The 27221-nt window shown below is 42.3% G+C and overlaps 1 protein-coding gene across 1 annotated transcript in view; it reads right to left on the bottom strand.

Annotated features, from left to right (window-relative positions):
* Positions 1 to 27221, bottom strand: part of TRPM3 (transient receptor potential cation channel subfamily M member 3) — a 335637-nt gene that overhangs the window by 101535 nt on the left and 206881 nt on the right. Inside the window, exon 7 of the mRNA XM_035100060.3 lies at positions 14081 to 14255. Within this exon, the coding sequence (XP_034955951.3) occupies positions 14081 to 14255 (175 nt within the window). The remainder of the gene's footprint in view (positions 1 to 14080; positions 14256 to 27221) is intronic.

The following is a 27221-nucleotide window of genomic DNA, read 5'->3' as shown; positions in this document are numbered from 1 at the left end:
TATTATCTTCTTTAAATATATCCTTTAGCTGTCTATGATGTAACCAACTTTGGAGATGTTCTTTTATTTCTTCATATTCTTTCAAATTTAGTTTCCCTTCTTGTTCAACCAGCAACTCTCTGTATCTAGGCCATTCTCCCTTTTTTCCAATGTTTTAAGTGACAATGCTTCAATAGGTGATAGCCACCAAGGTATCTTAGATTCTAGTAGGTCTTTGGATTTCCCCCAAACTTTATACAATGTTTTGACATGAGTCAACAGTGTGATGCAGCAGCTCAAAAAGCCAATGCAATTCTGGGGTTGGACTGGATGGCCCTTGTGGTCTCTAGGTGGGTGGGGCTGAGAGACTTCAGAGAAGTGTGACTAGCCCAAGGTCACCCAGCAGCTGCATGTGGAGGAGCGGAGACGCGAACCTGGTTCCCCAGATCTGTCTAATTGCTGTGGAACTTAAAGCCCTATGGAGCAAAACATTGAACTTCCTGCATGTATCTGATCAAGCCATTTGTGCAAAACTAGCAAACCTTCTGAAAGACTATCAGTGATGCAGAAAGAAACAAAACTTTGATTCACTGAATGAACTGTTTGACGTGACCAAGGTGAAAGGCAAATGGATGTGCAAAGAGGACGAGAACCTCTACAAACTGCAAATTGAGAGCAAGGGTCAGGTTGGTTATTCCACTAACAAACGTGCTGGTGCAAAGACCATCCACCCATCCAAGCGAAAGAAGGCAATAGAAGCGACTGTGTCACCAGAATCAACACTTACCAGCTCAGCGCCACCTGATTGTTCCGAAAGCTACATGGACTCATCCGACAACAGCAAAGACAGTCCTTGGGAGGATGAGAATGAAGTATCAACGAGCACAAGGAAGCATAACCCAACAGGCATTGCAAGATGCCTTGTTACAAGCTCAAAGCTGTCGTCCCAACCCCATGTCAGTCAGCAATCCACAAGGCTATCTACAGGAGAGCTGAGCAGGTGAGGAAGCACTTGGTGAGCCCGCTTCATCTGGAGAAGTGGAGCACACACTTTGACAGCAAGCACGTTGAGGGCTTTGAATATCAGGCCATGGTCCTCAAGAATGAAGCAAAAGAAATTAAGTTGGCTGCGCTAAAATTGAAAGATGAGAAAGCTAAAACAATCGCAGAAGGACTCCAGGAAGTGTTAGAGGAGTTCAACCTGTGGGGATCAATTTTGATGATTGTTGCCGACACAACATGCGTGAATACTGGCAATAAGGCTGGCGTTGTTGTCCGGTTGCAGCAAATGTTCAAATAGAAGGTCACCCCAAACCCAAGTTCATCAGTTGCCAGCACCATGTGCTGGATCGCGTTCTTCGCGTTGTCATGGACAATGAGCTCCATGGGTTGACTTAATCACCAAACATCAAGTACTTCTTTGTGCAGGATTTGATGAGCAATTATGATAAATTGAAAACAGCCTTCAGCAACGGTCAAACTCAGATTAAGGAAACAGGCGGCTGGAGAGACGACATGAAGTTTATTTTACCACCTCACTCGTGTCTTCCATCACTTCACTGACAGGAATGAGATCCCCTTCGTGAAGTTTCAACAGATCCCAAACATCAGCAATGCATGCTGGAACTCTCGTGCCATTCTAGCCCTTCTTGCGTTTATTCTGATGCCTAAAACCAGGAACAGGCTGCGTAAAATGTGTTCATTCATTTCCTACTCATGGGCTGACCATTCGTTCAGCAGTTAATTGTTCCGCGCTAAAGATTTTGATGAACTATCTGCAGTTCTGAATGACTACCCAAGAGGTCTCAAATGCTTGAAAACCAACTGGAAAACAGATAAATCTCCAATCAACATTGACCGAAGCAACCAGTGCTGTGAGCGGGCGATCAAAGTTATGCAAAGACTTGCACGACTCCTCCCACTGAGATTCATCCTGTCCAATGACATTATCGTGAATAATTGACTTCCTTGTGTGTTTGATGACCCTATATAATGTTGTATATATGTGACTCTAAAGCTTGGGTTCAATTTTATATCTGCTTACTGTGACTTCAAAAAATGGTCAAAAAACTGATAAATAATTTTAAAAAAATCATTTTGTGTGTGAGGTTTTTTTTAATCAAATCTCTTTGAAAGTAAGATTTTATCTAATCTTTAATGAAAGCTCATCAAATTATGATACAGGGAAATGAGGTTGTAAAAAAGTCATCACCCTACTGTGCCTAGAATCATAGAGTTGGAAGGAACCGAAAGGATCACCTAGTCCAACCTCTGCAAGCAGGAATTCACTGGTAACATGGCTTGATTTCTGATGGCATTGTGGTCCTGGGCAATTGACAGGTGGGCAGCTCCACCTGCTTGTGACACTTGGCTGTGGGGAGTGGGCAGGATAAGAATCTGACCCACTGGTTGTACCTGGTCCCCCACTTTCATGGCCATGTTCTGCTGTTTGTGACTTTAGAGGTACCAAGAGATGTTCTAGGCCAGCTGTTGTTGGCAGGAGAAGGTTGCTCAAGGTAGGCCTTTTGCCTGACCCAACAGAGCACTCCTTGGGCCTACAGGTGAAGGATTCACCACTCTAACCATCCCTCCATTTGTGTTGTTTACAATTGCCATTGCCTAAAGAGATTCCTCCAAATATAACCAGAGTCAAACTCTTTACAGCTGGGCATCATTAAAATGGTTGAAAAAATGAGCATAATTTGGAGGAATATTAGAGGAATGAGAACAAGAGTCTAAGGACTCATGTGATGCTGGGAGATGGGTGAGCAATCTCCTAGTCATTCTCCCAACACCAAGCTCCCCTCACCCTTCTCAAATGGGAAAGCAGAAAGTGAAGGGTGGAATTTGATAGTTCTGCAATTAGCTATTCAGCCCCTATCTTTTAAAAAAGAAGAGAAAAGGGGGACCATCACATATTCTTTAGCCTTCCACTAACTACTTTCTTTATATACAAATTAAAACTGATTAATATTTTGTTTCACCTGTCTTGCAAATGTCAAAAAGAGTCACATGTAGTCAACAAACAGCTTACACCGACATTTTCAAACTGTTCCTAGCAGTTCCTTAAAAGACATTTTCTGATGAAAAGATGAATAATGGCGGGCCAGGTTCCCTGGAAGAAAGCTTGTCTACCTGTATTACCAAACCTGCCTTGAAATACACAGCCAAGAGGGAGAGTCAGGGTCATTCTAGGACACATTCTCAATTTTCACAGTGAGTCACCTAGCTGTATCTGACCTGGCCAGGGTCCTCCTGCAAATTCAGCTGTTTCTCAGCAGACAATTGATGTGGACCCTAAGGGTAAGCAATTTTAAAACCATGGGTTTAAAGTGATGAAAAGTACAGCTGTTTTACCTGCAGCAAAACTGCAGTTGTTCACCATGTGAATAGCACACCTCCATTTCTTGCTGAGTGTAGCCTTTTGCAGAGGGGTTAAAAAATCACCAGACATTCATGAGCTAAGAATAGATTTGTGGGACCCATGTCTTTATTTTGGGTCAGCAAGCAGCAGAGGAAAAGGCTATGCTGGTGTCTTAATTCCTATTGCAGCCACTGTGCCTAGTCTCATAGAAATCACAGGTGTAGTTAATTGAATAAACTAGATTGGACTAATTTTACCAAATTAGGTGATATGTGCAAAGGGAACCTTCAAAAGGTAGCATGCTATATTTTCAAGTTAAAAAAGAAAATGTTTTACGTGCCATGGAGTGGGAATGCAGAGTGGTCAATAAAAAGAAGGAATTGTGCCGCCACTCCATTGCCGGAGGTGGGAGGGAGCATGTTGGGTAGCGCCACGCTGCAGACCTGTTATCCAAAAAGCTGAATCCTGACTGGGTTTAAAGGGCCCCCAACTGGGCAGAACAGCACAGGTATGTAGCAGTTTACAATCTGGGGTGATAAGGAAAAGATAAGTTTGGTAGCTGAAGAAATTTCAAGCCCCATTGAAGTTGGGCCTGAAGCTGCTTTGCAAGTGGCATTGGCCAACTTCCTGCTCACTGAGCCTGTGGGCTTCTCCACATTTCCTCTTGTTCTGCCCAGGAAAAGCGCTTTTTAGCCCTCAATTGGAGCAAATGGTGATAGGGTGTTCCACAGACTACTCTGTTCCAAATGAAAGCTGAAGAGTGGGTTTTCCCTGAGAAAAGAGCAGGGCCAGGGGGAAACAGCTCAGATCCAGGCCTAGAAAGCTCTGGTCAAGCGGAAAACCACTCAAACCTCAAGCAGAAGTGTGGATGAATCCTTGATAGAAATCAGGGGTGACAACTGCTAGGGGCTCAGCCCTTTTGGGGCCCCCAATATTATTTTTTGGGGTGGCCCCTAATGTTCCAAATGATCAGGAGGTGGAGGAGGCTGAGCATGGAACCAAGCATGGCATGGATTGCCTGGCAAGCAGCTTCCTCCCGCTCCTGCCGCATAAGGGAAAGATGGGCAAAGCACCAGGAGGAAGAGGAGGCTGAACACGAGCCACCAACAGAGAAGCCATGCTGCCAACGTGTTGGTGGTGGTTAAGAGCGGTAGACTTGTATTCTGGGGAACCGGGTTCGTGTCTCCGCTCCTCCACATGCAGCTGCTGGGTGACCTTCTCTGAAGTCTCTCAGCCTGACTCACCTCACAGAGTGTTTGTTGTGGGGGAGGAAGGGAAAGGTGAATGTTAGTCACTTTGAGACTCCTTCAGGTAGTGATAAAGTGGGATATCAAATCCAAACTCCTCCTCCTCCTCCTCCTCCTCCTCCTCCTCCTCCTCCTCCTCCTCCTCCTCCTCCTCCTCCTCCTCCTCCTCCTCCTCCTCCTCCTTCTCCTTCTCCTTCTCCTTCTCCTTCTCCTTCTCCTTCTCCTTCTTCTTCTTCTTCTTCTTCTTCTTCTTCTTCTTCTTCTTCTTCTTCTTCTTCTTCTTCTTCTTCTTCTTCTTCTTCTTCTTCGCCCCTGGCTCCTCAAACATCCTGATGTCACCTGCATGCCGTCACTCCGATCTTCAGCACAACCTGACGTCTTTTATAGAACCAGATATTATAAATCGTAAGTCTCCAGTGCCCTTTCTCCAAGGAAAGAATGACACTGTAACACTGCCCCAGAACCTCCATCATGTGTGGAAAGTGAGAAATATGAAGCAGTTAACCACGGGCCTGGAATTATGTAAGAGTCTCCCCCCCCCGCCCCGTGTGTGTGTGTGTGTGTGTGTGTGAGAGAGAGAGAGAGAGAGAGAGAGAGAGAGAGAGAGAGAGAGAGAGAGAGAGAGAGAGAGAGAGAGGCAGGCACATATTTTGAAATCAGGCAATATCCCAGTGATGGAGCATGTCCCCCAAACATGTAGTGCAGAATTCTTCAAAGTAATATTTATTTCGCCAAGTTTCTTTAACCTGATACTAAGGTTCTGTTTCGGAAATTTTACACCCCCACCAAAGGTATCCTTTAGAGAAATTGGCAAATCCTCTAGGAAAAATCATAATGGTTAGAGGTAGAGACGGGCTGCTCTTTTGCAAGCAGGCCATTTGCATAATTTGCTTTGTGACCTGCCACTTAGCTTTTTGCCTTCATGAAATAAACTCAGTTTATATTGTGACGCTTCTAGGCCACTGGCAAGACTTGGTATTTTCAAGTGCAATTTCTTGGTGGTTCATTGAGGCAGAAATAATTGTAAGCAGAAACAGATTGAGGGAAAGCCTTATGTTCCTTTAAAAACAAACCGTACATAACTAAAGCACAAACTGGTCTCTGCTGTCAGCTAAAAGACCAAGCACTACTTTCTGGGAGGCTGCACCCCCTGCCTGCCAGAAAGAACTTCCAGGCAAGGACGAGACCCACTGAGCCTCATCCATGGGGGCTTCCCCCTTCCATCTCCATTTCTCTTTTGCCCCTTTACACTATGCCATTAAACAATAATGAAGAACACTTTGTGTAAGTTCTCAAGTAATTTAGGTCAAAGATCAACATACTGAAATCTATTTATGCTCCTCCAAATTTTAGGAGCAATCCATTTAAAGGGTTTTGCAATCTACTTGTTTGAAACACAACAAAAATTCAACACCCCCCCCCCATGCCATCCATGTTAGTGGTATGGAAGCATTTAGGCAAAATCAGTGACTGAGCGAATGTCACTGCAGTGTCTGGAGAGCTAGATAATGCAGCTGTATCCATGTTTGTCCTCTCTTTTTGGGGTGATGGAGTTCATCTTTTTTGGCCAATGTGTAGGTGGCCATTCTAATTATATAATGCTACAACAGGACACTGAGGATATAACCTTAAAAGTCCATCAAAAAGTCCATTTACTCTGCATATTGGCTAAAAGGGATAATGTACCCTTATTTCGCTTATTATGCTATTCAAGACATATACCTTTGCAGCATTAAAATTATAATGTGTACAAAAGCAGTGGAAAGAATATAGGTAAAGGGACCCCTGACCATTAGGTCAAGTCGTGGCCGACTCTGGGGTTGCGGCGCTCATCTCGCGTTATTGGCCAAGGGAGCCAGCGTACAGCTTCCGGGTCATGTGGCCAGCATGACTAAGCCGTTTCTGGAGAACCAGAGCAGCGCACGGAAACGCCGTTTACCTTCCCGCTTGGAGCGGTACCTATTTATCTACTTGCACTTTGAGGTGCTTTCGAATTGCTGGGTTGGCAGGAGCAGGGACTGAGCAACGGGAGCTCACCCCGTCATGGGGATTCGAACCGATGGGAAAAACTAATACCTACCCTGTTTCTCATATTTTAAGACATACCCATAAAATAAGGTACTGCTTAGAAATATTCATGTAGCCATACTACTTTTGTGATGACTTTTAAACATTTTCCTTTCACTGTGGATCCAGCCTCATGCTACAATTACTGATACTGGTTTGGATCCTGCAGTAATCAAATATGTTTATTCGGCTGTACGCCCATCATAAAACACAACACAACAAAACAAATCAAATAAAAACCACAGACTCATACAAACCACAGATAATATAACACAATTCACAGCTCACGAGGACAAATATTAACAATTCAAAAAACATATCTTGAAGGTTTAAGATTAAGATTAAAAATTTAGGCGCCTAACTAAAATCAATATCTGATGTCATTAAAAAAAAAATTCTTATAACTATCAATAATCAGCTAACATTCCATTCCGTCTCTTGTACGAGAGGACGGCTGTTAGGAATTTAGCAACCTGTAGAGTGATATAAGGGTCCACATCTTGAAGAACCCAGGCTAGCTGAAGGTCAACTGGATTATCAGCCATAGGCTGGATTATGGAGTTTAATATACTAGCACGAGCCGAACTGTACATAGGGCAGATAAACATAACATGGTGTAAAGATTCAGTTGATTTCATTTCGCAAGCACACATTGAAGAGACTTGGCCCTTAGTAAATCTATGTCTCAGCACATTAGTTGGAAAAACATTGAACCTAGCTTTAAGGAAGGCGATCCTGCAGTATAGTTTGGGAGCCTTTCCCCTGACCTTCCTCCGCTGCCCCAACGGTGCAAGTTGGCGAGATTGGCCTCCCACTTAACTCACATGAACTGTCTGCAGAGGTGCATGCAATTCGACCAAACAGAAATATTTCTTTGTATTTCACACACAACCATGTTTGCTAACAAGGGGAGCCTTATCAATTTGTTAAGTCTCTTTGTTAAGTCTACCTCTATAGGTATTTCTCTCAGGGTCAACCTAGATGCCACATGTCTCATTGCTGCCCCTACCGCCACAGACAGACAGACAGACAGACAGACAGACAGACAGAGGGACTGACTTTAATTCATTCTAGCCAGACTGAAATATCCAAGGTTCCAAACAGGAATGGGTGAATCTATCAATTTCAGTTTCTCTAAGCTTCTTTGGTTTATTGAATTTATATTTTATAGCATTTATATTTCACATTTTTCCTCAATAAGATCAATGCGGTGTTCATATTCGCTTCTTCATTTAATCTCCACAGCAACCTTGTGAGGTAGGTTAGGCTGAGAGGCAGCGACTGGCCCAAGGTCATCCAGTGAGTTTCATGGCCAAGTGGAGATCTGAACCCTGCTCTGACTCTCTAACCACTACACCACACTGGCCAATTCACCAATTCTTGGTTGCTTTCACCCAAACAACACTCTTGCTAACACAGATATTATATGGATAGATGTAGATATAGATATAGATAATTGTTGGGAGAAGGATCAGTATCATTTCATGCTTCCCTGCTTGTTCAGACTTGTCTCACAACAAGCATTACTATAGCTTTCCTTTGGCTTGACTAGTGCACAGAGAGTGATTTCCAAAAGTTCTCAGATTTAATCCCTGGCATTTTCAGGCAGGGGTGGTAGACACCCCTGTCTGAAACCTTGGAGAGCCACTCCGTGTAGATAACACTGACCTAGTTGGCCAGTAGTTGGACTTCTTTGGGGGGGGGGGGGGTAAAGCCAGAGCCAAAAGGGGCCAAAGTTTGCAGTTTTGCAGAATTGTCTGCATCTCTTTCTCTTCACCACCCCTCCCTCACCACCCCTCTCTTAGAAAAAAACACCCCCTACTTAGCACCAAATGCTGGGATAAGTTCTGCTTGTGAAATTCTAAGTAGCTGCCCAGAGCCTCATAATCACTTTTGATCTTCTGAAGGCTATGGCTTGCAGTGTCATTGGTTCCCACATGGACCAAAAGGAAGGGGTATTTGTCGGTGGGTTTTATGATTCCTTGCAGCCGTTCTGTTACATCTTTGATCTTGGCCCCAGGGAAACAGCACACCTCTCGAGACTTCTTGTCAGGCCCACAGATCACTGCTTCTGTACCCCTCAGTAGGGAATCCCCTATCACCACTACACGCCTCTTCATAGGCTTGGTCGGGATTCTTCCATGTGCTGTCCCTTCCAACCACAGATTTATACTTTTCAAAGTAAGTGTCAGAAAACAAGAGCAGTTTCCCTGTTCTTATCAGCCTGCCTCAAGTTCTGTTGCAATTATATACTCACTTATATATACACCATATACTAGAAAAGCAGTAGCAACTCCCAGTTCTGTGATTCTATTCACAGTAGTTTTTCCTGATGAGGTTTGGAAATACAAAACACACACACACACACACACACACACACAACACAACACTATTTCATATGCTTTCCCCTTGTCTCTCCATCCTGCTGCTATTTATTTGCACCTCCATAGCAATCCTTTAAAGTCACCACATGAACTTTTCTTTAGAAAGCCTCAGAGGTAGAATTGGATGCTCTGAAAATAACTATATAACTGTGGGTTTCCTTTGTCCCTTTGGTACCATCATGTGTGCAAAAGGAAATATTGCAACAAGATTAGAAGAAAGCAGTGAAGACACATTTTTTGAAATTAAACTGTGCATATATAGGGTGGCAATGACCAGGGCCAGAATAATCCTGGTCAGGCCGCACAGGCCCCAAGTAACCAGAGGGAATCCATTTTATGCAGCCAGTAGAATTCTCTCTATCTCTGTGTCAGCGCAAGAACAACATTTTGCACAAAGATCTAACCACACACAGCACTTCTAAGAAACTCTAGCTAAACCACATTTTGTTCCTTTGTTCCATCCTGTCTAGCATAAACCACAAGAGCACATCCTGTATAAGCTTTGTAATTTACATGGGGGTAGGGAAGTTTTGTTATAAAAGCACTCTGTGTATGCCCATGGGTTGGGCAGAATGAGAAACTCATTCTCACTGCCACCATTTATTGCAATAAATGTTTTAATAAATCTGTTTTATAATATGTACAACTGCCTGAGATTTCGTCTGGTCAATTTGGGAAGCCAATCATCCATATTACATTTCTGGTGTCCTTACACATACACACAGAGCTCTTCCTCTCACGACATTTAAAACTTTGTGTCAATGGAACCAAATTGCTGGAAGTTATGCATATCCACATTATTTTTAAAAAATGTTGTGTGCCATTATTCCACATCCAAGATTCAGGTCCTTCAAAGAGCTTTGATCTCTGACAAGGACTGGAATGGCACACAGCAATGAATGGGAAGAAAAGCATAGAGATTTTAGAGAAGTGAAGTGTGTCTAATGGTTAAAAGGGACAATGCTTGGAAGACCCATTGATAATATTCATGGAAAATTAGGTGTGTGGGAAAATCCCTTTGATCAGGCATGAAACACTGAAATTGATCACAAATCCAGTTGAAAATGCTCAATTGTGGATTCACATTTCTCTTCTCTCAAACATATGCATGTGTGTATACACTCAGGTGCATGAACACACATATGTGGCTTATCCACACTTCCTCTGGTCCCACTGCTTCCCCCAGGGAAAACTGCTCTTTTGTGCTCAATCATAGCAAACAGCAATTTGGGTTTTCTCCAAAGGAAAGGGCCCAGGGGAAAACTTATTGGACGTGTGCTTTCTAAGCACAAGACAAGTGGCTCTTCCATTAGCTGGGGCCAGTCCCTGCAGTGTCAGCGACCTGAGACAGATTGGGGCCATTGTAGGCCTGCTCCACCACCAGAAGAGGAACAGGAGCATGAGGTTAGGATACAGCAGCCGGAGGAAAAGAGGCCACTGACCACCATTCTGATCACTAGGCAACCTGCTTCTGGCTGATGGTTCATTCCTACTCTTCTCTCAGTAACCATGATAGTGAGATGCGTAAATAAACAGCAGTGTAAAGAACATGGACAGTTTTCAGGATCCTAAATCTTGAGAGAGAAGGTGGGGGGTGTATACAATGCTCATAGTGTTTGTAGGTAAATTTTTAAAGCATAATGTGCATACCGGTATATATGCATATGTGCGATTGATACACCCACACACCAATATGGCTACAACTATAAAATGAATGCATAATTAAAATACACAATAACAAATCCACAGGGTCATTAAAAGATATTTAATTAAAATATACAATAAAGCAAATAACCAGAAAGCATAGCAATTAAAACAGTTAAAAATCATTAAAACAATAAAACCAGATGCTCCGTTCAGGGGAAAGCTTGCCTAAATAGGTGACTTTTTAGAATGGCAATACCAAGAAGTCCTCTTGTATTTCTTGTATTGCAGAAATGAATCTTTGCCCTTTAAGTTATGGTTATACACTTGACTTTGCTTATGGATTTTGTGCACGTCTGGTATTCTTGGAAGCACTTCCACATCCCAGGAAGAAGCCAACTAGATGAGCATGCATATGTGAAAAGTGTCAGCAATTGTCCAGGAGAGGGCCTACTCGTGAGCAGGACCTTGGCAGAGACGCATATCTGACTGGCATGTTCCCTCCCTCCTGGGAGATCGTTCGGGAGCTTTATAAGCATTCTCCAGCCCAAACATCACAGCGACTGGTGTCAGACAAACACCAGCACACTTCACAGATACACAGAGGTTTGTGCAGTTGCGTAACAGACTCAGTAGCACAGCATTTGGCTAAACTAGTTTATTTACACATAACACATGGAGCTCTTCATCATGGCTCCTTCTCTCTCTAGCATCACACAGCAAAGAGAAAGAACAAAGGAACAACAGTCCCACTTAGGAAGACAGTAAGACAAACTTCCTGCCTACGTCACATCCACTCTGTGGAATGAAAACACATACAGTCATATGACAGACAACAAACCTATGACTGACTGCACACGGGGAATGCATCTCCCAACACAAAGTTGGAGTGACAGCCTGTTCAGGGGGTGAAAAGGCTATGGCTGGCCCTATATGTTAGAGCAAGGTAAAGGGACCCCTGACCATCAGGTCCAGTCGTGACCAACTCTGGGGTTGCGCGCTCATCTCGCATTATTGGCCGAGGGAGCCGGCGTATAGCTTCCAGGTCATGTGGCCAGCATGACAAAGCCGCTTCTGGCAAACCAGAGCAGCACATGGAAACGCCGTTTACCTTCCCGCTGTAGCGGTTCCTATTTATCTACTTGCATTTTGACGTGCTTTCGAACTGCTAGGTTGGCAGGAGCTGGGACCAAGCAACGGGAGCTCACCCTGTCACAGGGATTCGAACCGCCGACCTTCTGATCAGCAAGCCCTAGGCTCAGTGGTTTAACCACAGCGCCACCTGGGTCCCATATGTTAGAGCAGGCATCCCCAAACTCCGGCCCTCCAGATGTTTTGGACTACAATTCCCATCTTCCCCGACTACTGGTCCTGTTAGCTAGGGATCATGGGAGTTGTAGGCCAAAACATCTGGAGGGCCACAGTTTGGGGATGCCTGTGTTAGAGGGTAGGTGGCTGTGATTATTTTGGTTGGATAATACAGGGCACTAAAGGTAGGGAAAGGGCCAAGGCAGGGACCAGAGTGGAAGCAACAAAGATACAAACCATGAAGTACGGTAGCTCTGGTTTCATCCTCAAACACCATCTCATCAATCATCCCCTCAAAGACATTTCCCTAGAAACCATGCTCCATTCTCATTCATGTATTAAGTTAGTACCTTTGTGTCTTCCTGCAAGGAGGCAATTAAGGGACTGAAACAAACAGCTTGATACTATTGATTCTAAGCAGAGATGCAACTATCTGAGCTGTGAACAGGACAGGCTCAGGACAGACCAGTGCCTAACAACTAGAAAATATGGTTTGTCTTGGAGAGATATTCTTGAGGATCCTTGAACCTGTAGAGTTGCAGCTGTCTGTCTGTCAACAGACAGAAATATTTAAAATAAAATAAAATAAAAAATATTTATTTGTCTGTGCCTTAGGGGATGAGTGACTGGGGATGATGGCCCCTTATTTATTTCTGGTGTGGTTTTACGGTTTTTTAGTAATTAAGAGATACTTCCTGGTTAATACATTCACTAAAGCAGCAACGTGGATTCATTTCCTCCACAAATGAAATGAATTAAGAATTAAAACATACTTTGTAAAACTTTCACAACATTCTGTCCCAGTACTTATTTTTACATTTTATACTGTTTACAGCTAAAATAGTGTTTTGATTTCAGGCAGGTGATTCAACATCTACAAGGATGTGTTAAGTGATGCAAACATTTTCTTGAATGGACATAGATGGAATTATAGGAGATGTTCAAATAAAGTGGAAAAGCACAACTGGAAAGTAAATGGCTAGCTCTGAGAAAAAAAATATTTTCAAGAATCTGTGCCTAAAAGCCTCGTTTTATTATCATTCTAGACAAACAAAGGTTTCATTTGCTTTTTGTGTCATTGCAAAGGTAGGCATGCATTGTGGACACCTGTGGGCATTTTCATGAAGGAGATGACAATGAAGATGGACCTGGCTAATGAATAGAGCAAAACTATTAGATTGAGAAGGAAGAACAGAAGGAGAACTTCATGGACTGGTGCACAATATATTATACTATTTTTTGTTCACTGAAAGCATAGCATCCAACGCCTGCCGGCAATAATCCTAGCTGGGAGTTTCTGCACCACAGTCACCACAGGTCTCAGGGGATTATAACTCTGCAGGACATCTCTTTAGTGTTTCTAGAGCAAAGGTTTGGCCTTTGGCCATCTTAATTACGGAACTGGATATATCTCATTGCAACACCTTGAACAGTAGGAAGAGAAACACCCACACGCAAAAATGCAGTATTTAGAGAAAGATGTTATTGCATTTGGCTCCACAGAGCAGTAGTGTGGGGCAATAATGGAGCCAGCTGACCTACAAGAATATCAGCAATCCTTAATAACCCAGTTACAGGTAGGTAGCCGTGTTGGTCTGAGTCGAAGCAAAATAAAAAAATTCCTTCAGTAGCACCTTAAAGACCAACTAAGTTTATATTTTGGTATGAGCTTTCGTGTGCATGCACACTTCTTCAGATACCAATAATAACCCAGTTAGCAGAACTAGAAAAGCAACATGTGTATACTATATGGTCAGCAAGAAGTATTATATAAAAAAAATATAAAAGGATGACTTTTTGTGTGAAAATGGTCTTGCGTCAAGCAGTAGTTTTAACCTGCCAGCTACAGTTAAACCTCCAGTCAGGCAGAAGAAAATACCGGTAGATGCATGCATGATATTGACGTCTTCACTGAAGTGATTGTGTAATTATGGGTTATGTGAATGGGCGGTATTGCCCATTAACCATCAGCTATAATGTTTATCCCCAATTAATACTTCTGCTCTTACTGAAATAAATCAACATCAAAATGCAAATGATTCCAAAGAAGGATTTATCTTAAGAAAGTATTCTGGCAAGTGACTCACCCTCCGTCTTCGGAGTACTTGTGACCAAATGCCAGGATGTCAGAGGCCCGCCCGCTGCCATCACAAACTACAACAGGAACTGGAGGCGTGTCACGTAAATATTCAAGGACGATAGAAATTACGTTGGGTCCTCCTTCCACAATAAGAGCCACCACTGGGACACCTTGCCCAATCCCTGTAGAGAAACAAACAAACAAACAAAACAAAAACAAAGCCAGCAAATCAAAGAAAATACAGGAAACGGAAACCAACTGAAATGATGGACCACACAATTAAGACAAAGTAGCATTATGTGACCATCCTATCCATCTGTATTACACTCCAGATTACCTGCTGTGGAGGAGACGTTGCAAAGGACGGTAAAATGAATTCCTCCACAGTCACTTGGGTGGAATTCGGCCACATCCCCAAACAGCATCTCTGTGAAAAATAATGTCATGCATTTTCCCTACTCCTTCCCCTGCCGCTCTCTTGGCTGCCACTGGGCAACCACTGTTGCAACAGAGTGGACAATGGAAAGATCCGGATGGGGAAGATCCTTTCAGCAGCAGACTTGTGTGTTTCATCATGTGTATTTAGAATTTCACTACAACTTTGATGACTGTTTTTTCTTAAATTAAGGAGATTTGATATTTAGGGACTCAGTTTTCATATGGAACAACAAAATTATCTGCACCATCTTAAATATTAATATATTAAGTACAATGTATGTAAAAGTTACTATAGGTATGAGGACCCAGGTGGTCCCCTGGAGAAGGCGTCCTGGTTTCTAGACACTTCAGAAGGACTGGGCCTGCTAAGTTAGGGCAGCCCATGCCTGCTTAGCTTTGCCAATGTGCTAGCAGTTTTATTGCTGCATGTCTTTTCAAATATGTAAGAAAGACAATTATTCAGAAACATGAAATTCTGAAGGCGAACCGAAATGTTTGCCTCTTATACAAAAACCTTCCATAGTAATAGCTTCTCTTTATTCACATACAGTATTCTATTATTTCCAAAATGCCACTTGACGTGAGGAACATAGAACCTCACTGTGGATGCAGTGGTCTTCTTTCCCAAATAGTATTTTTCTTGATCTGTTATTACAGACCCTTCTGACTTTTAGTTCCACTTATTTGCCTCTGTGAATTTCTGTAGAGATTGCTTTTGCATGCATTGTATTAGGAGCCTTATCCAGTAATTTGTATAGTGCTGAGACCAGGATGCTTCCCTTCCTCCATCCAAAAGTCATTTGCAATTAAATCTTGTCCTGAGGCTCCTGTTTCTTGATATGCTTCAGCTCCCAGGTATTCAGCCTGCACTTCTGCAGGGCACATTACAGTAATTGCAATGTTGACAGCAGCATTTGCAGGGCTTCTGCCGCAGGGACACCTGGCAGCTTGGCTCCCTGGGTAGCCCTCAGAGTGACAAAGTAGTCACCAACGAGTTTGCAGGTGTGTTTGTGTGCATTTTGTTTTTCTTAATGAAGAGTTGTTCCCACAGTTAGATGAAGTGAAGCCTGTCACAGTTACACAATTGCATGCCATGCAAAAAGGGAGACAGCCAAACACTTTCCAGCTGCTCCCTAGCACCAGCTTAAGGCAGCAGATATCACAAAAGTCCTAGGCCTGCTTCTATCATGAATCAGAATGCTGAAGGGAAGGAATCTCCATCCTCTGGATTCCCAATTTTTGCCCTGAAGCAAACATTGTGACAAACCATGGTCCTCTATTATGTTACTGGAGAAAAACCCTAAGACAGACGCTAAAACTAAAAATATCCTATGAATGACACTGTAAAGCCTGCCCATTTTTGCTAGACCTCTCTGCAGCTGTGTATTATTAAATCAGGAATGAGTGGGAGATGCCTCAAAGAGGCTCAGGTTCTGAGATGCTCTGTAGAATGGGATGAAATGGCCCAGAAATATTATTTTAAAAATCAAGCTTACTTTTAAGGATTGGCTGACTGCTTGCTGGAGCTTGAGTTGGACTTAAGTGGTCTGGGACTATAGGCAATGGGCCAAAAGATTCAGGAATAAGCTGATTTCAATTAGGCAGTTTTAAAACTTGGACCATCTTGGCTGTGAGTCCTGGGGGAACTGCTCCCTGCCTTGCTGGCCTTTTCCACCTGCCTGGTAGGGAGGGTTCCTGACTCACTGCAGCTACAAAAGCGAAGGCTGCTGAACAGACCCTTGGGTTGGAGTATTGTTTAGGGGTTTCTGTTGCTGATTTATTGTCCTAATTGTTTTAAATGGTTTTTACCTGCTGTTGTGCTTTTAAATTTGGTGTTTTTTGTTTTTGTTTTAATTAAGGGGTGTAAGATTAGTCTGTGAAGAGAGGAGCTGGGGAGAGCAGGTGTGGCCCCAATCCCAGTGGTTCTGAGCAAGGGGAGCTATTGGGGGGGGGGTTGATATGACTAGAATCAAAGAGCAGCATGGTAGCCTGGAGAAGAGAAGGTTAAGGGGTGATATGATAGCCATGTTCAAATATATAAAAGGATGTCATATAGAGGAGGGAGAAAGGTTGTTTTCTGCTGCTCCAGAGAAGTGGACACAGAGCAATGGATTCAAGCTACAAGAAAGAAGATTCCACCTAAACATTAGGAAGAACTTCCCGACAGTGAGAGCTGTTTGACAGTGGAATTTGCTGCCAAGGAGTGTGGTGGAGTCTCCTTCTTTGGAGTTCTTTAAGCAGAGGCTTGACAGCCATCTGTCAAGAATGCTTTGATGGTGTTTCCTGCTTGGCAGGGGGTTGGACTGGATGGCCCTTGTGGTCTCTTCCAACTCTATGATTCTATGACTTTCCCCCCAGATCAGCAAATGCATTATATTTTCTGTGGCACGGCTACCTTTAAAATACTCTGTAAATGTATTATCAGAATGACACCCCATACACAGCCAGTTCCAAAAGGAAACTCATGACCCCAGGAGTAACTCTGGTGGGACAGCAAGGTGAGGTTCTGGGTGTAGCAGTGAGTCCCTCAGTAGCTGAAGTTTATCAGCTTAGCCAACGGGAGAGGAGGATCTTTAAAGCTGCATGATCCTGTTGCTGATAGGTCACATAATCTCTCTGCCTGTCTGTTATTAGTTCATTGTCTGGATTCAGATCCACACCACACACCCAGGGCCCAGGCGAGGGTACAGAAATGCATCAAATAATGAAGATATTGTGAAAGGAAGATCAGGACATCAGTCAATGAGCATCCAATGCATTTGATGAAGGTGCAATGGTCAGAGAAGATGCTGGTGATGACAGTTGAACGTCCCTTTGCCTTCCCAGCCCCCTTCAGACAGTCTCAGGCATAGGATGACAAAGGGAAGCCCACGAGTCACATGAAGAGGTACTGCAGACACTGTACAGGGCGAGAAGTTGCCACTCAACCTGAAGCTACCCTACATTCTTCTCCATTCATAAAAATAAGCTTAGTTTATAGTCTACCTGAACTGGACTGCAAAATACCATATATTGATGGTAAGCACTTGGCTTTGGCAGACTAATGCCCATTATTCACATCAATATACTTATTTATATGGAGGAGATGGTTGCATATGGAGCATAAAAGGTCATTGGATTAATCCGTAGTCACCTTGGCCATTGAGTCTTCTTGACTCAATGCAATAGTCTAAATTATTCAGACCCCATAATTTCAAACAGTTCTAATAAAGTAAACCAATCTTCCTTTTGTTTTTGTTTTTTAAAATAATATTTATTCAAATCTTCCTTTTGTGACACCAGTGGATGGAAACATTTGAAAGAAAACAAAACTCTCCCAACAAAATCTAGCTGAAACATGCACTTATGCTACCTATTGCTTATTAAGGCTGTATCTACTTAAAAGAGATACATGAAAGCAACCTGGACTCTGGACTCTGACAAGCTGAATTCTGCAACCTGTACTAAAATTATGTGGATTGAACAACTTCTGCTTAATGTTGTCTCATATATGTTGTTTTTTGCTGGTCCTGGGAAAGGCAAAACAACTATGCAAGGGCATTTGCAGCCCTTCTGCCTTCTGACTCCTAAGGTCCTACGTGTGACCACACACTTGCAGACATCATTTCAGTGTTTTAGGAGCTACAAACCTTTAGAAGGAAAGGTTTTAAGTTTCAGGATGTCGAATCCCGCGCCCAGTACCAAATTCTGCATGTGTATTGTGATATGGATTATGGAATCATGGAGTTCACATAGCCCTGATTATAGACATGCTCCATCATTTCCAGGACAATTTGCCAACCACGAAATGACAGCATGCAGCTTTATTTAACATGACCACAGTTTCACATAGGGTGCATCATGAAAAAAAACACATGCAACTCCTCTCACAAATATATTAATTTTGCAAGGTTTCAATAAATGGTGGTGCCTTAGAATATTAAGGAACTGCTCTTTTCCCCTTTTCAAATAATTTTTATTCGTTTTCCAATCTTGCCAAAATACGAAAACATTGCAAAACCCCCAACCCCCCCCAAATAATAATAGTAAAAAAACCAAAAATAAAACCAAAAAATAAAAATAAAAACATCATGTGTTACATTTTACTTAACATTGTTGACTTCCTAGATTCCCCTCTCACTGGGTCCATTTTAGAATTCCATTTAAGCAGTTTCCATCTTATATCTTAATTCTATCTGATACCTTTTATCATTATCTTTCAATTATTCTATTCTAAAAACATCAACTATATTCCACTAATAATTAATCAATTAATCCCAATCAAAATTTTATTTCCCATCCTTCAATCTTCTATTTCTCCCTTTAGCCTAAATTTTATTACCGAAGATTTCCCATAAATTCCAATAGAGATTCTTATATCATAATAGCATTTAACACTTAAAATTAATACAACCCCCCTTCCCCTGGACTCAGGGTCTCCCAGATGTTTCAGCGAGTTCCATAAATCGTTCCAGTTTTGGACCATTCAAATCCATCAATAAAATTTGCATTCCTTAATACCCCTCACCCCACTCCCACTCTATCCCATCCTAACCACCATTCTTCCTTAATCTTCCCCTGCTCTCTCCCCAATTCTTTAAAAATTGATGCACAAAACCATCCAGTTGTATTTCCACTTTCCAGCCCTGTCTCAATTTTCTTTCCCTCTAAATTCTGGCCCCAGTGTGGATCCTGCCCTCCCTCTCTCACAGGGGGGGACATTATTCCACACTGGTTCTTCTGTGAGGACTCCTTGAATCGAACAGGTGTCCTGTCCCCCCCCCCTCACTGGGGGAACAATTAAGGAACTGCTTTTGCTTTTATTGGATGTTTTTCAATAAAAGATTGAACAGACATTCATCAAGGATTTTTTTTTAGTTATGGGATAGTCTGTCTTGAGGTCCATCACTATGAAACATTTAGTGTCAGATGTTGCCCTAGCTAATTAGTAATAATAAGAGGGATAGTTTGACACTAACCAGCTGCAGGTAGAAGTACTTTTATTTTTCACACAGCAGTTTAACTGTTTCAAATGCTTTTTCAAGGTTATTTCGTTCCCTTATCTTCCTTTACATCACAAACTTATGAAGACAACGCTTAAAAAATTATTTTGAATGTGCTATTTGTTCTCTATTTTCCACCAGCTGTTCTAAAGAGAAATGTAATAGCTGCTTTTTACAGAGAACAAAGAACAGTATTCACACAGGAAAGCTGCATGTCTGCTGGTTGGTTTCTGATTTACTGTATGATTATTAGGTTAGGTACTAAAAGTTATGATCCACAATTTTATTCCCACAGAAACTTACACCTATACACTCTCCAATTCTTTGTAGTTCTCGCTCGTTCTTTCTACAAAGCAAGAAATCAATGTTAAGTGTAAAAAAGAAATAGCTATTATAAATACTAACATAATTAGTGGCTTGGTCTTAAGAAAAGCTGAGCAACCCAAACTCTGCTTGGTGCTGGGGGCGGAGAATGTGTCTGCCACAATATAATGGGCTAAATAAGAACATTTCGCTAATATTGCCATGGAGTTATATCACCCTGAAATCAGATAATTTTGTGTGAATGTTTTGTACTATGGTGCATAGATCTCTGAAATTACTGGGCACATCACTGCCAAGTTTGCTCCAAGTGCCAAAGAGCAGCTACTCATTTAAATATTGTATCCCTGATGAGGTGATTTAACATATACATAGGAAGTCAGTTTTCCAATATCAAAGGCCAGTTCTGGTGTAATCAGGATTCAAACATTGCTTTGTAAAGGAAAAATGCAGGGTGACAAAAGGACTAAAGCAAAAAATAGCACAGCTTACTGAAACAGAAGGGTAAAGTTTGTAAACTTGTTTCCATTATTATCTCTGCAATTCTGGATGTCAGTTATCTTTCTTCTAACATACAAGGGATATTCATTTTTGATGCTGTTATACCCTCATCCATGACTCTGGAGGTGAGAGGAGGGACTGAAAATGGCAAAGACCCCTAGAAGCTAGAGTGCTATTTGCTAAGAGTCGCATGACAGTCTACTGAGAGATTCCCATCTAGTAAGATTTAGGCCACCCCAGAGTAGAACATTTTCATCAAAATAGCACCCCTTAAATAGAGTGATGTACCTTCCCCATTCACTTAAAAGGGGGCACCAGTCTGTGGGGGCTAAACCTGCTCCTAACCAAGCTCAGCGACTGAGATAAGGGGATTCCTCAGCTATTACCCAGATTGTGGCACAAAGTGGGAATTACTGGGAATCAATTTTGAGGGCTCACCAAACTATAGAAACAAAGTGGGGGGGGCAGCATTCCAAGGAACTACTGACTCAGCTATGCAAAAGCCTGGGGGGGGGGGGAAGAAATACAATGCACATTATTTGGAAAGGTCTACCTTGTAGACCTTTGACCAAACTGCGGGAGGCAGTGCAAGACAGGAGTGCCTGGCGTGCTCTGGTCCATGGGGTCACGAAGAGTCGGACACGACTAAACGACTAAACAACACAACAACAACCTTGTTGTCTGGGTGATATCTCCTGCATTCCAGGGGACACAGTTTGATCTTCATTGACAGAGTTGTAAAGTAGAATAAAGAAATGGCAAATATTGAAAACTCTGTACCCTGGTCACACATTATCACATGTGTTTGCACAGAGTATGATAATACATGAAGCGGATGGGTGTGCACACCCAATACTTTGTTGTTGTTGTTTAGTCGTTTAGTCGTGTCCGACTCTTCGTGACCCCATGGACCATAGCATGCCAGGCACCCCTGTCTTGCACTGCCTCCCGCAGTTTGGTCAAACTCATGTTCATAGCTTCGAGAACACTGTCCAACCATCTTGTCCTCTGTCGTCCCCTTCTCCTAGTGCCCTCAATCTTTCCCAACATCAGGGTCTTTTCCAAGGATTCTTCTCTTCTCATGAGGTGGCCAAAGTATTGGAGCCTCAGCTTCACGATCTGTCCTTCCAGGGAGCACTCAGGGCTGATTTCCTTAAGAATGGATAGGTTTGATCTTCTTGCAGTCCATGGGACTCTCAAGAGTCTCCTCCAGCACCATAATTCAAAAGCATCAATTCTCCGGCGATCAGCCTTCTTTATGGTCCAGCTCTCACTTCCATACATCACTACTGGGAAAACCATAGCTTTAACTATACGGACCTTTGTCGGCAAGGTGATGTCTCTGCTTTTTAAGATGCTGTCTAGGTTTGTCATTGCTTTTCTCCCAAGAAGCAGGCGTCTTTTAATTTCGTGACTGCTGTCACCATCTGCAGTGATCAAGGAGCCCAAGAAAGTAAAATCTCTCACTGCCTCCATTTCTTCCCCTTCTATTTGCCAGGAGGTGATGGGACCAGTGGCCATGATCTTGGTTTTTTTGATGTTGAGCTTCAGACCATATTTTGCGCTCTCCTCTTTCACCCTCATTAAAAGGTTCTTTAATTCCTCCTCACTTTCTGCCATCAAGGTTGTGTCATCAGCATATCTGAGGTTGTTGATATTTCTTCCGGCAATCTTAATTCCGGTTTGGGATTCATCTAATCCAGCCTTTCGCATGGTGAATTCTGCATATAAGTTAATTAAGCAGGGAGACAATATACAACCTTGTCGTACTCCTTTCCCAATTTTGAACCAATCAGTTGTTCCATATCCAGTTCTAACTGTAGCTTCTTGTCCCACATAGAGATTTCTCAGGAGACAGATGAGGTGATCAGGCACTCCCATTTCTTTAAGAACTTGCCATAGTTTGCTGTGGTCGACACAGTCAAAGGCTTTTGCATAGTCAATGAAGCAGAAGTAGACGTTTTTCTGGAACTCTCTAGCTTTCTCCATAATCCAGCGCATGTTTGCTATTTGGTCTCTGGTTCCTCTGCCCTTTCGAAATCCAGCTTGCACTTCTGGGAGTTCTCGGTCCACATACTGCTTAAGCCTGCCTTGTAGAATTTTAAGCATAACCTTGCTAGCGTGTGAAATGAGCGCAATTGTGCGGTAGTTGGAGCATTCTTTTGCACTGCCCTTCTTTGGAATTGGGATGTAGACTGATCTTCTCCAATCCTCTGGCCATTGCTGAGTTTTCCAAACTTGCTGGCATATTGGGTGTAGCACCTTAACAGCATCATCTTTTAAAATTTTAAATAGTTCAGCTGGAATATCATCACTTCCACTGGCCTTGTTATTAGCAGTGCTTTCTAAGGCCCATTTGACTTCACTCTCCAAGATGTCTGGCTCAAGGTCAGCAACCACACTACCTGGGGTGTACGAGACCTCCATATCTTTCTGGTATAATTCCTCTGTGTATTCCTGCCACCTCTTCTTGATGTCTTCTGCTTCTGTTAGGTCCTTACCACTTTTGTCCTTGATTATGGTAATCTTTGTACGAAATGTTCCTTTCATATCTCCAATTTTCTTGAACAGATCTCTGGTTTTCCCCATTCTATTGTTTTCCTCTATTTCTTTGCATTGCTCATTTAAGAAGACCCTCTTGTCTCTCCTTGCTGTTTTTTGGAAATCTGCATTCAGTTTCCTGTATCTTTCCCTATCTCCCTTGCATTTTGCTTGCCTCCTCTCCTCCGCTATTTGTAAGGCCTCGTTGGACAGCCATTTTGCTTTCTTGCATTTCCTTTTCCTTGGCATGGTTTTCGTTGCTGCCTCCTGTATAATGTTACGAGCCTCCATCCATAGTTCTTCAGGCACTCTGTCCACCAAATCTAAATCCTTAAACCTGTTCCTCACTTCCACTGTGTATTCATAAGGGATTTGATTCAGATTGTATCTTACTGGCCCAGTGGTTTTTCCTACTTTCTTCAGTTTAAGCTGAAATTTTGCTATAAGAAGCTGATGATCTGAGTTACAGTCAGCTCCAGGTCTTGTTTTTGCTGACTGTATAGAGCTTCTCCATCTTTGGCTGCAGAGAATATAATCAATCTGATTTCGATGCTGCCCATTTGGTGATATCCATGTGTAGATTCGTCTCTTGTGTTGTTGGAAGAGAGTGTTTGTGATGACCAGCTTGTTCTCTTGACAGAACTCTATTAGCCTTTGCCCTGCTTCATTTTGAACTTCAAGGCCAAACTTGCCAGTTGTTCCTTTTATCTCTTGATTCCCTACTTTAGCATTCCAATCCCCTGTAATGAGAAGAACATCCTTCTTTGGTGTCATTTCTAGAAGGTGTTGTAGGTCTTCATAGAATTGGTCAATTTCACTTTCTTCAGCACCGGTAGTTGGTGCATAAACTTGGATTACCGTGATGTTAAAAGGTCTGCCTTGGATTCGTATCGAGATCATTCTGTCATTTTTGAGATTGCATCCCATTACAGCTTTTGCCACTCTTTTGTTGACTATGAGGGCCACTCCATTTCTACTACAGGATTCTTGCCCACAGTAGTAGATATGATAGTCACCCGAACTGAATTCGCTCATTCCCTTCCATTTTAGTTCACTGATGCCCAGGATGTCGATATTTGTTCTTGTCATCTCATTTTTGACCACATCCAGCTTACCTCCATTCATGGTTCTTACATTCCAGGTTCCTATGCAATATTTTTCTTTACAGCATCGGACTTTCCTTTCACTTCCACCCAATACACACACATGCAAAATGGCAATTTACCCAGGTCAGCTAAACAGCTTGAGAGTCCCTGGGCAGCCTACTCCAAAGATTCATACAAAAGGAATAAAATGCTCTATGTAAAAATCAACCTGGGGAGAACGGCCCTCAAATGTAAGAAATGTATTTGCTAATAGAGCAGAATAGCGTTCATATTTTCATGCAGATAATTCTTAATTTGTAGAATTTTCTTGCTTTTACAATAATAATGAATCAGTTACTTTTAACTGACAATGATCATCAAGCAAAAACTGGATAAAAGATCAGCTGCAAACAAACACCCCTTACTGATTTTATATCTAAACAAGATTAGTTCATTCCAAGCTTACTTCTGGAACAGATGCAAAATCCAGACACAATGAAGTTATTTAGTCAGGTCTCTGGAGCACTGGTTCTAAACAAAGTCAAATGATAACATCTGTAGCCTATGATTCTGATTTAGGAACAGTGTTCACAATTAAAAGGAAATGTAACTAGCAAGCAGGTTCACCATACAGAATTTGTCCCTGGAAGCAATTATTTAGTTATAAGTTCAAAACAACACTTTGCTGGGATAACATGAATGTTTATGATACTGTGATATTATTACAAACTATATAGTTTATGTATTGTTTTTATTAGGAATCTACACAAGATTTCAGATTTAAAGATTCTGTTCTCTCACCTACCCTGACACTCAGCTCATCTTAGATGCAACTTGCAAAGCTCAATAAGACCTTCTTGCCCCACACTGCTACTCTCTGTGTACCCAGAGTGGTTCAGTGGAAATGCTCAAGTACATTCAACATAGTGACAAATATTAATTAGATCTAGGTGAGAAAGTAATAAGTATTCAACCAGCTGGGAATTGAGGGAGGGGAGAGACTATGGGTTGTATGTATCCAATGTAGCACTATGTTAAAGTCACTTAGTGGTATAATTGTTATACCAGCAGAACTTTGTTGTGCAAAAAATGCATAAGCAGGCTGCTGGTGACTTTGTTACACAGTAGATTGCACAATCTGTTTTACAGTGAGTTTCTGCTAGCATAACATTTGCACTGGATTCCTGTTGTGCAGCAGTAACCTCCCCCCCCCCCCGTCCAATAGTACAATAGCCTTTGTGCTACCAAACAGAAAACACTGGCTACAGTCCTATAAGAAAAATGCACTGACTTGCTCTCACCCACGTCTTATTTTCAGATTCCCAAACACAGGAAAGGCCATGATTCATCAAAGACTAGCTAGTTCCTAGCCAAGTTTCTGTAGCCACTCAGCCTGGTCCCCATTCTGCGGGGTGCAGTGATTGCTGCAGATATTTTTTTCTGAGCCTTACCAGGATAGAACATAAGAGCATTAAAATGTCCTGCTGGATCAAGCCAAAGACCCATCTAGTCCAGCACCCTGTTCTCACAGCAGTCAACCAGATGCCCAAGGGAAGCCTGCAGGCAGGCAATGAATGCAACAGCACTCTCCCAACTTGTGATTCTCAACAGCTGCCATTCGAGGCCTCCTGGCTCCAACAGTGGCGGCAGAACCATTGTGCCTACAGTTTGCAGCCTCACATTACCTTATCTCTGATCTGAAGTGCTGTTTGCTCACACTGTGGTTGAGAATGCAAATGATGATCCCCTCACCTGACACAAAAATACATTTCCCTGATCTACTCAAAGGGGACAGAGAGCCAGTCAAATGTTTTTCTCTTGCTTGCTTGAATATTTTCCCAGCACAAGAGCAATGTTTTAACATGTTAGGCATTGTAAGCAAAGTAGAGATTAGAACGTCTCACTTTGGAAAGTGCATTACAGAGAGTATTTGAGTGGCGTCACACATCATTTTGAAGGTCAGTAGTCAAGACCAGACAACTTTAGTAATAAAGGAACCATGGTTGCTTTAGTTTTAGCATGGAATTCTCTATAGATAGTCTGCTGATAATGCATTTATTTGGCTATGAAATAGTCTGTGAAATCAGGCATATCCAGCTAAGATAGAATATATACTTGCAGTATGTAATATTATCACCTTTCAAGAATAAGTGCAATATGAGGAATGTAAATTCAGCCAAGCCTATTCAGAAATGAGAAAAGTAAGTGGATTCATTCCAATTTTCAACAGTACTGAATCTAGTACATGCCAGAATGCAATGTGTAGAAATGTCACATTCACTCTTAGCAGCGTCTCCCCAGCTGTACACTATCCAAATATCCCAAGTCAAAATGTAAAGCATTTTCACCCAATCAAGCAATATCTGCTCTCTAACATTGGGAGTAAATACTGAAATGGCAGAGATTCCACCCCCATTCCCACATCGAGAACACAGTAGACAAATTTAAGAGCCACAAGAAAATACATGACAGTAAAATTAAACAGAAGTGTGTTCCCCTTTTGAGAAAAAAAATGAGGTGCTGGTATTCATTTCTTGATACATGTGCAGTGGGTGCCAGCATGAAATGGGTTTCATGGGCAGCAAAAAAAGAGGCATCAGTACTCTATACTGCTAGTACTGACCCCCCCCCCCAAGCCCCCAGTCTTCTACTGGCTCAACAACAAGAAGGGAACACAGTTTATCTCCTGGCCTAATCAGGGAAGGGAAGGGGAGTCAGGAAAGAACTCCTATCACCATTAGCAACTACCTCTTTGGAGTTCTGTGACAACCATAGGGTTAAAGAAATAGTTCTGAGATAGTGAGAATTATTTTGCAAAAACTAGAAGAAACTATTATTCAGCGGCATACTGCAGCCACTATAACTGGTAGCTTATGTAGCCAGAGCGTCTTAGTTTTTAAATGGGTGCTTAACTTTTGAGTGACTTTAGTTTCTGTTGTATTTATGTAAGTTTTTGATTTACAGTTTTATGTTTAATTGTTTATTTGAACCGTCTTTTCTTGTCTATTTGTAAACCCCTCCAAAAACTTTATATGGGGTATAAAAGGCAGGGCCCAATTCCCTTTAAACCCAGCATGAGTTTGTGGGCAAGCCAAACTCAAGGCTTGCTGGAAGGAGTAGAGTTTAGAGAAGATGGATCTCTGGCTGAGCTTTACTGGCTGAAGTCTCTCATAGAATCATAGAATCTTAGAGTTGGAAGGGACCCAAGGGTCATCTAGTCCAACCCCTGCAATGCAGGAATCTCAGCTAAAGCATCCACGGCAGATGGCCACCACCAGTG

The sequence above is a fragment of the Zootoca vivipara genome, chromosome 10 (assembly GCF_965207765.1).
Source record: "Zootoca vivipara chromosome 10, rZooViv2.hap1.1, whole genome shotgun sequence".
In the NCBI taxonomy this organism is placed as follows: Eukaryota; Metazoa; Chordata; class Lepidosauria; order Squamata; family Lacertidae; genus Zootoca; species Zootoca vivipara.
Note: the sequence above shows the minus strand (reverse complement) of the source record. Positions and strands in the feature narration are given on the sequence as shown.